The 13,670-nt window shown below is 35.6% G+C and overlaps 1 protein-coding gene across 1 annotated transcript in view; it reads right to left on the reverse strand.

Moving 5' to 3' along the window:
- Positions 1 to 13,670, reverse strand: part of Glg1 (Golgi apparatus protein 1) — a 187,943-nt gene that overhangs the window by 101,686 nt on the left and 72,587 nt on the right. The window contains exons 5-6 of the mRNA XM_090378712.1: positions 8,823 to 9,068; positions 4,338 to 4,518 (exon numbers count right to left, since the gene is read on the reverse strand). Coding sequence (XP_090234838.1) covers positions 4,338 to 4,518; positions 8,823 to 9,068 — 427 coding nt within the window. The remainder of the gene's footprint in view (positions 1 to 4,337; positions 4,519 to 8,822; positions 9,069 to 13,670) is intronic.

A 13,670-nucleotide genomic window follows, 5' to 3' on the forward strand; every position in this document is an offset into this window, starting at 1 on the left:
CTGAACTTGGCCTGTTAAAACGTAAGATCGCTCATCGGTGAAGACAGGATATTAGAGCTGGAAAAGGAACTAGAAAATGTGAATTGGAATATCATCAGTTTGGCTGAAACAAGAAGAAGAAGAAATGAGTCACTTATAAGTTTATCAAGTGGAAATCTGCTGTACACCAATGGAAACAGTGAAAGGAGTAAAGGTGGAGTTGGCTTTCTGGTCCATAAAGATATAAAAAACTACATTTTGGAATTCAAAAGCACATCACCAAGGGTGTCAAGACTACTACTCAGGATTTCTAAGAGGTATAAGCTAAAGGTTATAATGATTTATGCACCAACATCAAGCCATGATGATGAAGAGGTTGAAGAAATGTACACGGAAATTGAGCCTTCTAGATGAACAGAAACTCACTACACTTTCATCATCATTCGGGACTTCAATGCTAAGGTTGGAAAGAGACAAAACAGTGCAGAAAGAGGAACTATAGGAAATTTTGGAATTGGTGAAAGAAACAAAAGTGGTGAAAGACTTGTGGAATTTGCAGAATCTCAAGGAATGCCAGTAATGAACACTTTTTTCAAGAAAAGGGTGAACGGAAAGTGGACGTGGAAGAGCCCAAATGGATTAACAACTAACGAAATTGACTTCGTCCTCACTAACAGAAGGTATATCGTGAATGATGTTACTGTCCTGAACAAGGTAAATGTTGGAAGTGATCACAGAATGGTAAGATGGTATAGATGTAAGAAAAGAAAGGAAAAAACTGACTCGAGTAAATAATACAAAGATCTTTGAGATAACAGAAGAGGAGAAAAAGCAGTATGTACTGGAACTTAAGAACAAGCTTGAGCTTCTGCAGATCTTTCAGGACCACGATATTGACAAGGAATACAACTTTCTGAAAGCGATAAAGCCCACAAAACCTATAGATAAAAAGAAATCCAAAGAAGAAAAAATTAGTCAAGAACCACTTGTCATGATGAACCAAAGACAACAAATGAAGAGCAAGAAAAACACTGACAAGGAGAAAATTGAGTATACTGAGTTATGCAAAGCCATTAGAAAGAAACTCAGAGGACATAAGAAAATTTAACACAAGAAAAGTAGAACAAGCATCAAGGGAAAACAAAGAATTTAAATCAGCAGCCATGAGCAATAATACAGAAGGACAAATGATACTGAAACTGAAGAACAGTGATGGTGTACTTATAAATAGCAGAGAAGGCATAATTCAAATAGCAGAAGACTACTATAAAGAGTTTTACAAGGAGCGAGGAATTGATGCCAGCAGTGGGAAAGAGGGATCACAAATTAGTAACACATACAACATACCTGATGAGGTAGAACATGCATTGAAGAAAATGAAGAATCAGAAAGCCCCAGAGAAAGATGAAGTTACTAAAGAGTTGTTAAAATTGGGAGGAAGAGACATGACACAAAAACTGGCAAGACTCTTCACAAAACGCAATTAGAAAAGGTGTGACCCTAAGGAGTGGAATAATGCAATCATAGTTGTGCTGCATAAGAAAGGAAATAAATCAGAAATTGGAAATTATAGACCAATTAGCTTGTTATCCCATATCTACAAGTTGTTCACAAGGGTCATTACTAACAGATTAGAAAGAATACTTGATGAGAATCAACCAAAAGAGCAAGCTGGCTTTAGGCACCTCCGTAGGCAGGTGGGCAGGAGCAGCAGTGCGTAGCACATGCTTCTTGATTAGACTGGGTTCAAGCCAGTGACCACCAAATACGGAGGATGTAGAAAGGTCAGGGAATAACCACTGCATATCCCAGGAGCAATATGGCCTTAGTTGCTAATGCTCCTAAAAACCAAATAGCAAACAAACAAGGTGGATTTAGGACAATATTCTCAACTATGGATCACCTTCTCGTAATGTCACATCTAATGAAGAAAGCTGTTTGTTTGCTTGTTATTTGGTTTTTAGGAGCATTAGCAACTAAGGCCATATTGCTCCGGGGATATGCGGTGGTCATTCCCTGACCTTTCCGCATCCTCTGTATTTGGTGGTCACGGGCTCGAACCCCGGTCTAATCAAGAAGCGTGTGCTACGCACTGCTGTCCTGACCACCTGGTTACGGAGCCGCCAATGAAGAAAGCAAATGAATATAAAATACCATTATGCCTGGCATTTGTGGATTATGAAAAGGCACTTGACTCCATACAGCATAGGGCAATATTTCAGGCACTGGAAAGACAAGGCATAGGTACCCCATATATTATGATTTTGAAGAAAATATATGAGAATGCTACCTCCTTTATTAGACTAGACAAAGACAGTAGTAAATTTAAACTTGAGAAAGGAGTTCGACAAGGAGACACAATATCTCCGAAGTTGTTTACTGCTGCCCTTGAGGAAGCTTTCAGAAGATTAGACTGGTCGCAGAAAGGAGTCAATGTGAATGGAGAGTACCTAAACCATTTACGATTTGCAGATGACATTGTGGTCATAAGCCACGATCCCAAAGAATTAGGGGAAAATCTTAATCAGTTATGTAGATTTAGTAAGGATTTCAGACTAAAGATGAATATGGCTAAAACAAAAGTAATGATGAACAAGTATGACACAGAAAGGGATATAATGATTGAAGGAGCAGTAATTGAAAAGGTGGAGTTATATACTTATCTGGGAAGTCATTAGCTGTAATAATGATAAATGGCTGGAAGTCAAGAGAAGAATAAATTTTGAATGGATAGCATTCAGGAAATATAGTCACATACTGAGGAGCAATATCCCAATTTGTCTGAAACGTAAAATAATGAACCAATGTTTACTCCTCACCATGACGCACGGGCACTCACCAAAAGAATGGAAGAGAAGCTGAGAACTACACAGCGAAGACTGGAATGAATTATATTGGGAATCAGACTGTTAGATAAGAAGAGAAACACATGAATTGGGCAGCAAATTCAAGTAAAGGACACTGTTATCAAAACTAAAGAACTAAAATGGTCTTGGGCAGGACACACAGCTCGAAGACATGATGACAGATGGACTAAGAAAATAACGGACCGGTACCCAAGAGGAGCTAGAAGATAACAATGGAGATGGACAGATGAAATTCATGAGTTTGTGGGTAGTAAATGGATGGCCATTGCACAAAACAGATGGAACTGCAAAGTTGCTGGAGAGGCATTCATCCTGCGGTGGATTGAAAATAGCTGATGATGACCACAAGACACATTTAGAAATCTTGTAGCATCCATGCCTCACCGGGTACGAGCTGTTTTGGCTGCACGTGGAGGACCACATCATATTAGGTAGGTGGTCATAATGTTTTGGCTCATCGATGTATATAAACAACTCCAAGGGCATGCCCCCACACTTTTAGCAGATTCTATTTTAAAATTTGTGTTTTGCCATAAACTATTTTTTTTAATAATCATTTTAGAGGACATGATCACATCTGCACTATATCTGAAACTACAGGATAATGAGGCATAGGGACAGAGGTTGCACTGTATACTGTGCATGCACACACACGCACACAAGCCAGAGAAAAATATAAATTACAAGAGAAATCAAATATTTGAAAGTGTACATAATACTACTGTATTAAATTAAAGTTATGAGGACACAATATAATACTGATTAACAAATAGAAAAGGTATTTAAATGAAAGGCATACTTTAAATGGATAAAGTGGTGGACCAGCAAAGGATAGACATGCAAAAACAAAGAAAGTAATTTATGACACTGGAAATTTTATCCTAGACAAAGGATATCTTGCAAATATTAACTGATAAAAGACATAAGATGTGTATAATCAAAGAAATTTTGAAATGAAATAAAAAAAAATTAAAATTATTAAAACATCTAAAATAATTAAAAACTAAAAAAGTCTGTGGTTTACATATGGCATGCAACAGCGACCATCAACTCATGTAATGGTGAGGCATGTTTCTGTGTATCCAGTTATAGAATACAATGTAATTATTGAAAAAAGTTTAAAATACCATAACTTTTGGCCAGAGACATGGGGATCTGAAAAGCAATACCATTAACCTAAATTAGAGTGGCTAGTGACTATCTCACAAAGTGGCTAAGTTGGAGTCAACTTCACATTTTGATTATCTTTAATCTTCCCATAGTGAATATCAGATTAATTTTTCAACTGAATATGTTTTGCTAACATGTTAGAATGTTAACATATGAAAAATGAATGCAAGACTATCATCTCCAAGAAAATTCCTTGTTATTGCTGTCAGAGCTTTGAAAGGCATTTTTCTTGTCATCCAGAAAAATGCCTTTCAGAATTATAATTTACAATCCAAAATGATTATACATTCGTAGTATAACTCATGCAATAATAATTCATACCTTTACGTAAAGTATTTTCTAGACAAAGAAGAATCTGAGAAAGCCTTATTTCTCTTCTTTCTGATGTCTCATCACGACAATGATATATTTTGATGTTCTCCCTACACGCTTTTGCAAGACCTCTATTTATCTTGTAGTCATGTACAACCAGCCTTTCCCGCTGAAACAGTTTCTCCCGACACTTGAAAGAAAAAGAAGATAATACTTAGCAATACAAAAATTTTACATAACTAAGATATTCAATTTCTGTAACTATAATCACATAATATAATCATATCGTATCATTCTGGAAAAACATAAAATAAAATAATAAATTCCTAATCTTGTGTTTACAGCCAGGCCTCGCATAATGCGAGTGCAATTAACGTGTTTTTCAGTTATAGCTATTTGAAAAAATCATAGCACTTTTCACTTTATACAATGTAAATTTCCAGTTAATGCAACATTTTTTTATGTAATACATGTAGTTGAAAAAGATTTGAATCGTGCACTAAGCTTACCATGTGTCGGATGGGCAATAATGAAGCATTTGCCCGCTGCCTGCCTCAGTGCGTTCCATCAACCATCGGAAGCAGATGTGTTACTTGTTTGTCTCCTGCTAATAAAGTCATGTGCAGACTTGCAGTCAAAAATTCGCAGAGAACCTCAAATAAAAGGTTTGAGGTTCACTGCAATATTTATTTCACCAGGGCCTAGAGAAGATTGTTGTTGGCTATCAGAAATTGATTGATGAAAAACAAGAAAGCCAACGGCTGTTCAAATATTTCCATAACAAACAGTTTCTTCATTGTGTATTCTATGCAGTAAACATTTAATTCTATAATTATTTTCATTAACTTTTACATGGTATATAGTTAAAAAGTATTTTTAAAATTCTTTATGGACATTTCTGAAGGTCACGGACTAATTATAATTTTTCCTAGTGATTATTATATTTGATTAACATGTTTTTGTTTTGCATGATGCGCTCGCGGGAAGAATTAATCAAGGCCAGCCTGTATTTTTTTTATATACTATTGATTAAATGCATGATTGAGAAAAATATACTACTGTAAATGTGGTTTAATAAAATAAATAAAAAATAATAAAATAAATCTATTAATTATAAGAGGTCATCCCAACAAAATAATTACTAAGTTCCAGTGGTTCTATAATTTCTAACTGGAATTAAGGGTAAGCAAATGCATTTTAAACTGCACTCTACTCCAGTTTTTACCTAACACCAATACTAAATACTGGTTTGGTTTTTTTTTTTTTAGGAGCATTAGCAACTAAGGCCATATTGCTCCGAGATATGCGGTGGTCATTCCCTGACCTTTCCGCATCCTCCGTATTTGGTGGTGACGGGCTCGAACCCCGGTCTAATCAAGAAGCGTGTGCTATGCACTGCTGCTCCTGCCCACGGAGGTGCCTCCTACTAAATACTAAAGAAAATACTAAAGCAATATGTTGAATGGCATACTTCAAGATAGTGGTTAACAGATCTAAGAAGAAAGCCAATTTTGTTAGCTACAGTAGTCTTTGACAGTCATAATTATTAGAAAACAAAAATAATTTCAAGTTCCCAACAAAACAAAATTAAACTTTAAATTAGAAATTAGACTTCAATCTCGTTTTTTTTTTACCATTTCCAATGGTATAAATTTAAAATTGAAAACAAAATATGGTACTGCTTTTAGGTGTTCCTCGCATTGACCTACTATAAAATGACCTTTCTCCCCATCAAAGATGACCAGATTTGTGACTTGTCACAAATAGAAATCTCCACAACATGTAACTTGTTTACTATTAGTCATGTATAAAATGCATAGTGAGGTGGATGATATTTTAATTGCTATATTTTGGTATTTGAAATGAAACAGAATAAAACAAAAAAAGAATGGCACTTTCATCTATCTTTAAACTGGAGAACGTTCACTGCTGCTAATGAACTTTCACAAGATAAGCAGAAAATTCAATCATTTTACTACATGTCCAAAGAAAGTTTCTCAGAATTAATTTGGAATTAGTACATGTATCCAGAAAGAGTGCACCCACTTCAAGCAGTGTGTGAGAATTAAAGAATGACTATTAATTAAGAACAATTAAGTAAAGTATCTATATTATAGATTTTATTTTATTTTATTACAATTTGAATAGCATTAATGTAATATTAAATGGTTATTTAATATTACATTAATGCAAATTACCAACCCACTTCTCCTTGCAATGAAGTGCTTAAAAATATAAAATTTAAATAATTATCAGTGGCAAACAGACTATTCTTATTCTGTGTACTCGATAAATATTTGAATGTAGTGAAGCAAGGACAAACTGGCCTAACTAGAACTTTAGAATAATCCTGAAGAATCAATGAATTGCGTAGGCCGATAGGCCTATGCAAGTCATTGATTCCTCTGGATTTTTCTAACACACCACACAGAATCTCAGCGACGACCGAGATGCTGTAAACTAAGCACCCTAGAAAATAACAAGCATATAACATTTAAATGACAAATATATTAGAAATTAACCCTGTACAGGAATTATCAAACAAAATATGATACTAATTATACTTACACTGGGAACGAGGCTATATTGTGTGGCTGTGCATTTCAGAATGAATCTCTGCATAGCAGGTTAGTTTTTGAATTAATTTATTTCAAAAACTAACCTGCGTAACTATGAGCAGGTTAGTCTATTTTTATATTTAGAAAAGGATTTGGAACAGTCTGAAAATTTAGATAAATATTTAGAAATGATCCACACTGGAAATGACTATGGACATTTCCAGTGTGGGTCATGAGTTTGTTGATTTTATAGCCTGTAGCATGTATTTTAATATTGGTCTAGTAGACAAACTTAGCTCAACTGACTCTTTTCTTTGTACCTGATGTACCGATCTCAAATCAGAACTTCGTGTATTACAAGAAGAATTTTAATCATCGAAGAAACAGGTGTTGGCCCTAGAAACAAATGTAACTAGAAGCTCATCAAGGACACTCAAGTATGTCATGACCTGAAAAGCGACAGCCCTGATTTCAGTCCCACAAAAGAATAGTCAATTGCATATTGTTCTGCTTGAAGGTGAACCAGAGCAGTATTCCTTCTGGTTGAAGGAATATATTTTGTAGAGATGGTATTCATTTGAACAAAGGTGGTAGAAGGATTTTCGCTAGTTATCATTGAGGATACTTTAAAGGTTCAGGGAAACTGCTAGTTAGGGGGAATAAGGGTAATATAGATCTATGTTTATCTGATGATGTTGGTCAAAGTCGTACTTGCAATGACCTTAACAATTTGTGTTTGTTGCTGCAACAATCAATGTTGGCAAGATGTTATGATGGTAGCAACATTTCAAATCAAGGGGAAGATAAACCAAGTCAGAAGTTATGTCTGCCAGTGCAGAAACTGTGTGGTGTGAGTTCATTGGAAGTAAAGGTATAATGAGAGTGGGAGTAATGTACAGACCAGAAGATTGTGAAGAGTAAGATGAGCATCTCTACATGCAGAAGGAATGGGCTAGCAAATGTGAATGTCTTATTATGGGTGACTTCAATCTGCCCCACATTAATTGGAATAAGTGAGAGGGAAACTAACCATAGAGAAAAAAATTTAATGCCCTTTGTCTCTGGCTGAAAGTGATGGACCAATATTTCTTCTGTGGTCACACACCTTGCAAGAAAAATTTGCTGGATCTATTTGAAAACAATATTCTTTAACTCATCATTGCTCATGAACCAGATGACATCAGAGAGCTTAAAGTATAGGAACCAGTGGCAGGTAGCGATCATGCAGTTGTTTGTTAGACGATGAGGAAAGATGTTGAAGTAGTTAAAGGTAAAGGTATAGATTATAATTTTAGAAGAGGTGACTATGACAGTGTAAGCTGCTATATAGCATCTATTAATTGGGTAGATTGCAGTGCAGAGTGAGGGCAAATACATTTGAATTATGGAATAACTTTAGAGCAAAAAATCACAGAAGCCATGAACGCACACACACCATTAAGAAAATATTGCATTAGAAGGATGATGAATGCGGAGCTGGCCAGTCTATAAGATCAGAAAAAGATAGCATCGGATAGTTACAGGGCAATGGAAAGTACTGATGCCTACAACAGCTACAAACTGGTTTGTAATAGTGCCATATATAAGGTTAAGGAGGCCAAGGCTGCATATGAGAAAGCACTGGAAAAGAGAGCAAATAATGGGAACAAGGAATTTTTCATGTATGTGAATATAATGAAGAATCAACAAAGTGAATCAGATTGGACCCTTGTGTACTGGGTGTGGGAAAGTCTTAGATAAACCACCTGATGTTGCTGATGAAATGAATTGGTAACTACGCAAGACTCTTCATGCTAAGAAGAGGCTGTGCAAGTGAGACTTACCTATACAAAATTAGTGATTTCAAAATTAGACTTGCTCATCTTCATACATGTGTTAAAATGGCAAATAATATTCAGGAAATACTAAAACCTCTGTATTTTATAAGAATACTTACCTCGTGGCTCATATCTCTTTCCATCTTATGCCTCATTAGACATCGGTACACTCTGCCATCACCAGATTCTACTTTTTCACAGAATCTCTCTCTATCTTCTCGGCATGCAAAGAATAAAGGTCTGTCTAAGTGGAAATCATCTCCTTGCAATTCTGCAATTCTCAATATCTCATGTCGGCATGTATCAGTTAACTTCTCTGTTTCCTTAGAAAGACATTCAATTGTTTCTCCTTGAGAAAGATTATCCTATAAAAAAATTCCACAGAAACCACTTTTATAAATCATTATAATTTTTATAAATTACATCTAATAATTACAGTAACTATATAGCATATTATAAGTTATATGAAATGTGTATTCTACAGGGCAAACATGGGTTGACAAAGAAAAATGAAGCAATACTTACAGTCTTGCATATTTAAAGACCTAGATGTTTCACCTCTATTTTGAGGCTTTTCAAAGTAGCACAATTTTGGGAACAGCAGCTATACTGCAAACTGTGACATTATACTTGAAAACTGTGACAAAAACTGATCCACAAAATATATACAGTTCCATAAGCATGGTCTAAAACAAATCACATACAACACTTACCTTGCAATGTGATTTTATCACAGAAACTTAATCCAAAACTGTCAGTTCTTGGCAGGCTTCAGTGAGCATGCACAGATGTGTGCTCCAGCATAGACCATGTTGCTGAGTAACTTGAGTTGCTTATGTTATATTCTCCCAGGTTAGAAGTTCTGGCTGAAGGTCTTTCAACATGAAGTAATGACATTATCTCAAAAACCAGAAGGAGAATAGCAAAATTAATTGTGCAGAAGAAAAGTATGTTACATTCTTTTTGGCATCAAAGGTTCTTTTACACTGCTGATCAAAAAAATGACTGGAACTGTCTTGCCTAATGTTGAGTGGTGTGCATTGGTTGCCACAAGCAGTTGTTCTTCACATAATGGCAATTCATCATAAGAGACATAGCTGAGTAGTTTCTTCTGGAATGTGTCTGTAATAGAAGAGAATTATCCTCCAGTGTAGTGGCAGCAGATTTAAAAGTGGGATAGGTGTTGCTGCCTGTAGAGTAACTTGTGTCAGAATACACACACACACATTTATAATCAAACACATTTACACATGAATACACAGTCACATTTATAATCAAACCTTGGCATTATATGTGGATTTATATTTGGCTCTCCATACAAGCCATAACTGTTTGAATCTAGAGATGGAACTTCAAGGTAACATAAATTGTTGACAACAGATATCCGGAGGAACTGGTTTCCAAAACCATTCAGAAAACCAGACAGAAGTTTTAAAACCTCCAGAACCCACAGGAATTGCATTCTCTTCATCAGAGTCTTGGTCATAAAACAGCAAGAGCAGCCAAAACATAAAACAGTTGGGTGATGTTGTCACCCAGTTTACTATAGCTTTTAAATTGGAATGCTCCAATTTAAAAGTACAAAATACTACCAACAAGCCACTGAACAGTGCAGAAACCTGGTTTATCAACTAGACTCCCAATAGTACCCAACAAACAGACACTATAAGGAAAGACTGAAGGAACACAAGAATGACTTTTAAGTATGGACAGATAATATCAAATACAATAATGATATTAAGATCCTTAGTCTGGACACATTCAAAACAGGCTATTTCATTCAAATAATCCAAAACAATTTTAATGGAAACAAAGCAATCAGCACAGATTACATCAACTTGGATCAATATATTTAAAAGGCTGCTTTCTGATACAAACCTCATCAATAATATATATACAGTAATAACAATAACAAAATGATGGTACAATAATCAATCCCAACTATACATCCACTGCTACTACACTAGAGCTTCTCTTCCATTCTATAAAAATCCTCTAGATGTTCATGACATTCCTGATTCCACAATACATCTTCTGGTGAGCTAGGAAACTTTCAGCCAAAAAACATCATTAAAAACTATACCAGGAAGGACTAACAAGCCATGTGCTCTACAAAAAAAGTACCCATTTATCAACATGATGGCATCATGTTGATAAATGGATACACATTGGTTGAGACAGTTCTATTTATTTGTGTGACTAACATTCTAAAATCCTTCAATCCCAACAGAATATAGTGTACTTTCCTCCCATACAAATAAGCCCTGCTGTTCTCCTTCAAGTTTGAGATAATGATATCACTATTCCCAAGTTGAACAATATTTGACCAGTATTTGAAGTTGTTTTAAATTCCATAGTCTAGCAGACTACGGAGTCTAATAAAACAAGTAACCTGGTCTCCTAAAGCAATGAAATCTTCACCAGAGTACATCTATGCATAATTAAAGAGTATATAGAAAAATTACAGCTTTGGTTTCAATGGTAAAAGGTTACAGTATAAGGAAAATTTTGTTATGTGATCTGTTTTAAACTAAAACTTTTGGAACTATATGTTTTGTTTGCTAACATCAGTTTCAAGTATAGCTACTATCCTTGGACCCTCTTAATAATACAGAGAAAAGCCTCAAAACAGAGTGTAACAGCTAGTTTCTTCAGATATTGAAGACCATAAGTGCTTCATTGTAATTTCTATGAATTATTATAAAATTAAATATCTTCTTACATAGAGCAAATTGCACATTATTTACTTAAGTTTAATAAATTATATAGTAATACAATTAGTACATACTGAAAAGGTTCAGAGTAATTATTAGGCTTTTTTTTTTTTTTTCTTTTCCCAAATTGAAAGCTGTTAGTAGCTTTCTGTACTTCAGTGTTGTACACACTTAAATATATAATTGGCAGGAGACATTACAACCAGATATTGATTTGGAATTTCTGGCACATGACTACTTTGATCAGAATACTGCTTCACAGGGTATGGGAGTTCATATGGTATTGTTTATTAGGTATGCATAAGGGTATGTTCATATGTTAATTTATATGTGCAGGCTAAAAAAAATCTGAAATAACTTATAAGGGAACCCTATTCCCTCTGCCTGAGCTTACTCAAATATAGCTCTGGCTGAAGAGCACTTTTAAGAATTCCTTCCATCTCTGATGGAATTTGAAACCAGATTTTGGCAAGTGACAAATTGAGTAACAAGTGCCTAATGCACTATACTGTTGAGGAGAATTGGCAGACTGAATTCCTCTATAAAACATTTCCAAATAAAATATAAACTAAAACTATCCAAAATTAAACTGAAATGATAATAATAACACTGCCTTTCAGTTTGCTTCATTTGGGAAATACCAAGTGGGACTGGGAGGATGAAAATTACGTTACTGTATCAGCTCATTTTGTAAAGTAAGAGATGGAGGAAATATTGAGTAATTATGACAAATTTTAAGAGCAACTGTCCATTGTTTACATCTGCCACTCATTCGTCACACTAGATGTGACAAATGAGTGGCAGATGTAAATTGCATTGCACTATGCATGAGTTCCAACTGCCTCAGATGCCAATAATTTTGAATTAAAAGGTTGAAGATCTATTATCTCTCTATACATTAAAAAAGTTTTCCTCCTATTGATATTTATTCGAGCCAATGGGAGAAGAGGGTGAGGCAATTACATCACTACAAATGCAATAAATTATCGACAACTGTCTCCATAATGTTCACCAACCTCATGCACATGCTTCACTGTCTAACATTTGATGTTCCATTATAACATATTTTGTATATTAATGAATGTTGTATATTTGTAAATAGTTTAGTATTTTGTAAATATTTTAAATATTTGTATAGTTAGCAAATATTTCAGTTAAATATTTTAGTCCTGCTCTTTTGGATACAACAATATTCCTCATGCATTATGGAATCCAAAGCAGAAGGCCTTTGGCTAAAATATATTATTGGGTACCATTTGTCTCAGTGCAGTGGACGTGGTTGTAGAATAGAGTGACTGTACAGTCGAGTTCTGTGATTGGGTGATTATTGTGAATGCTTTGTTTCTGATTGTTTCTAGACAAAGAAGAATCTGAGAAAGCCTTATTTCTCTTCTTTCTGATGTCTCATCACGACAATGATATATTTTGATGTTGTCGAGGGGGGGGTGCTTAGCTTAGGAAGGGGCATTTATCCCTCTTCATCCCGCTGTTTTAAAATCGGAAAACGAGTTCCCGATTTTAAAACAGTGGCAAGTGGAGGGATAAACACCCCAGGAATGTCAACCTAGGAGGAAAGGGGCAGGACTAAACACTGAGTGGCACCTGCCAATCACTGCCTTTTTCCTGACTTTTACACGAAGTATGGAGTGGTACCCAAAATCTGAATTTTTACCACGCCTTTTCCTAAGTGGCCTATGTAAACACAGATAAATAATTACATAGTGATATTTATTCGACCTTGAGAATTCCATGCACTACAAATGCACAAGTAAATAATTACACAGGTCATTTCCTGATTAGATATCGACCAGTGCGTTTCGACAGATATCTTTTACATAGAAAAGATTTGACTTACTCCGTCATACCTGTACATATTATGTATTTGGTCCTTGCAATTGTCACTGACATTCTCTCAGATAGGCCAGACAAGCTGTACTTCCTACCTGGGAGTCTAAAACGCTGATGGAACTGATATTCGGGTGACACTCAAGTCAAGTGGGCCCAATTTCGGAGAAGTCCAGCCAGTCTGTGACAGCCAAATCCTCTGCTTGCACCTTCACGATGGTAGGACTATTAGTAATCCTGGGTATAACCTCCATGCACAAGTACATGGTGGGTGACCACACAGGTGTGAACCAACGTAGGCAGGGGTCGACGTGTGGCACCCACACCACAGGGAGGAATGCCGCCCCTCTATGTTACCAGGCAGTACTAGGTGGTAGATGACTCTCATCAACCGATGCAATACCACCA

This window comes from Mastigoproctus giganteus, chromosome 7 (genome assembly GCF_048544385.1).
Source record: "Mastigoproctus giganteus isolate SK-2022 chromosome 7, ASM4854438v1, whole genome shotgun sequence".
Taxonomy (NCBI): Eukaryota; Metazoa; Arthropoda; class Arachnida; order Uropygi; family Thelyphonidae; genus Mastigoproctus; species Mastigoproctus giganteus.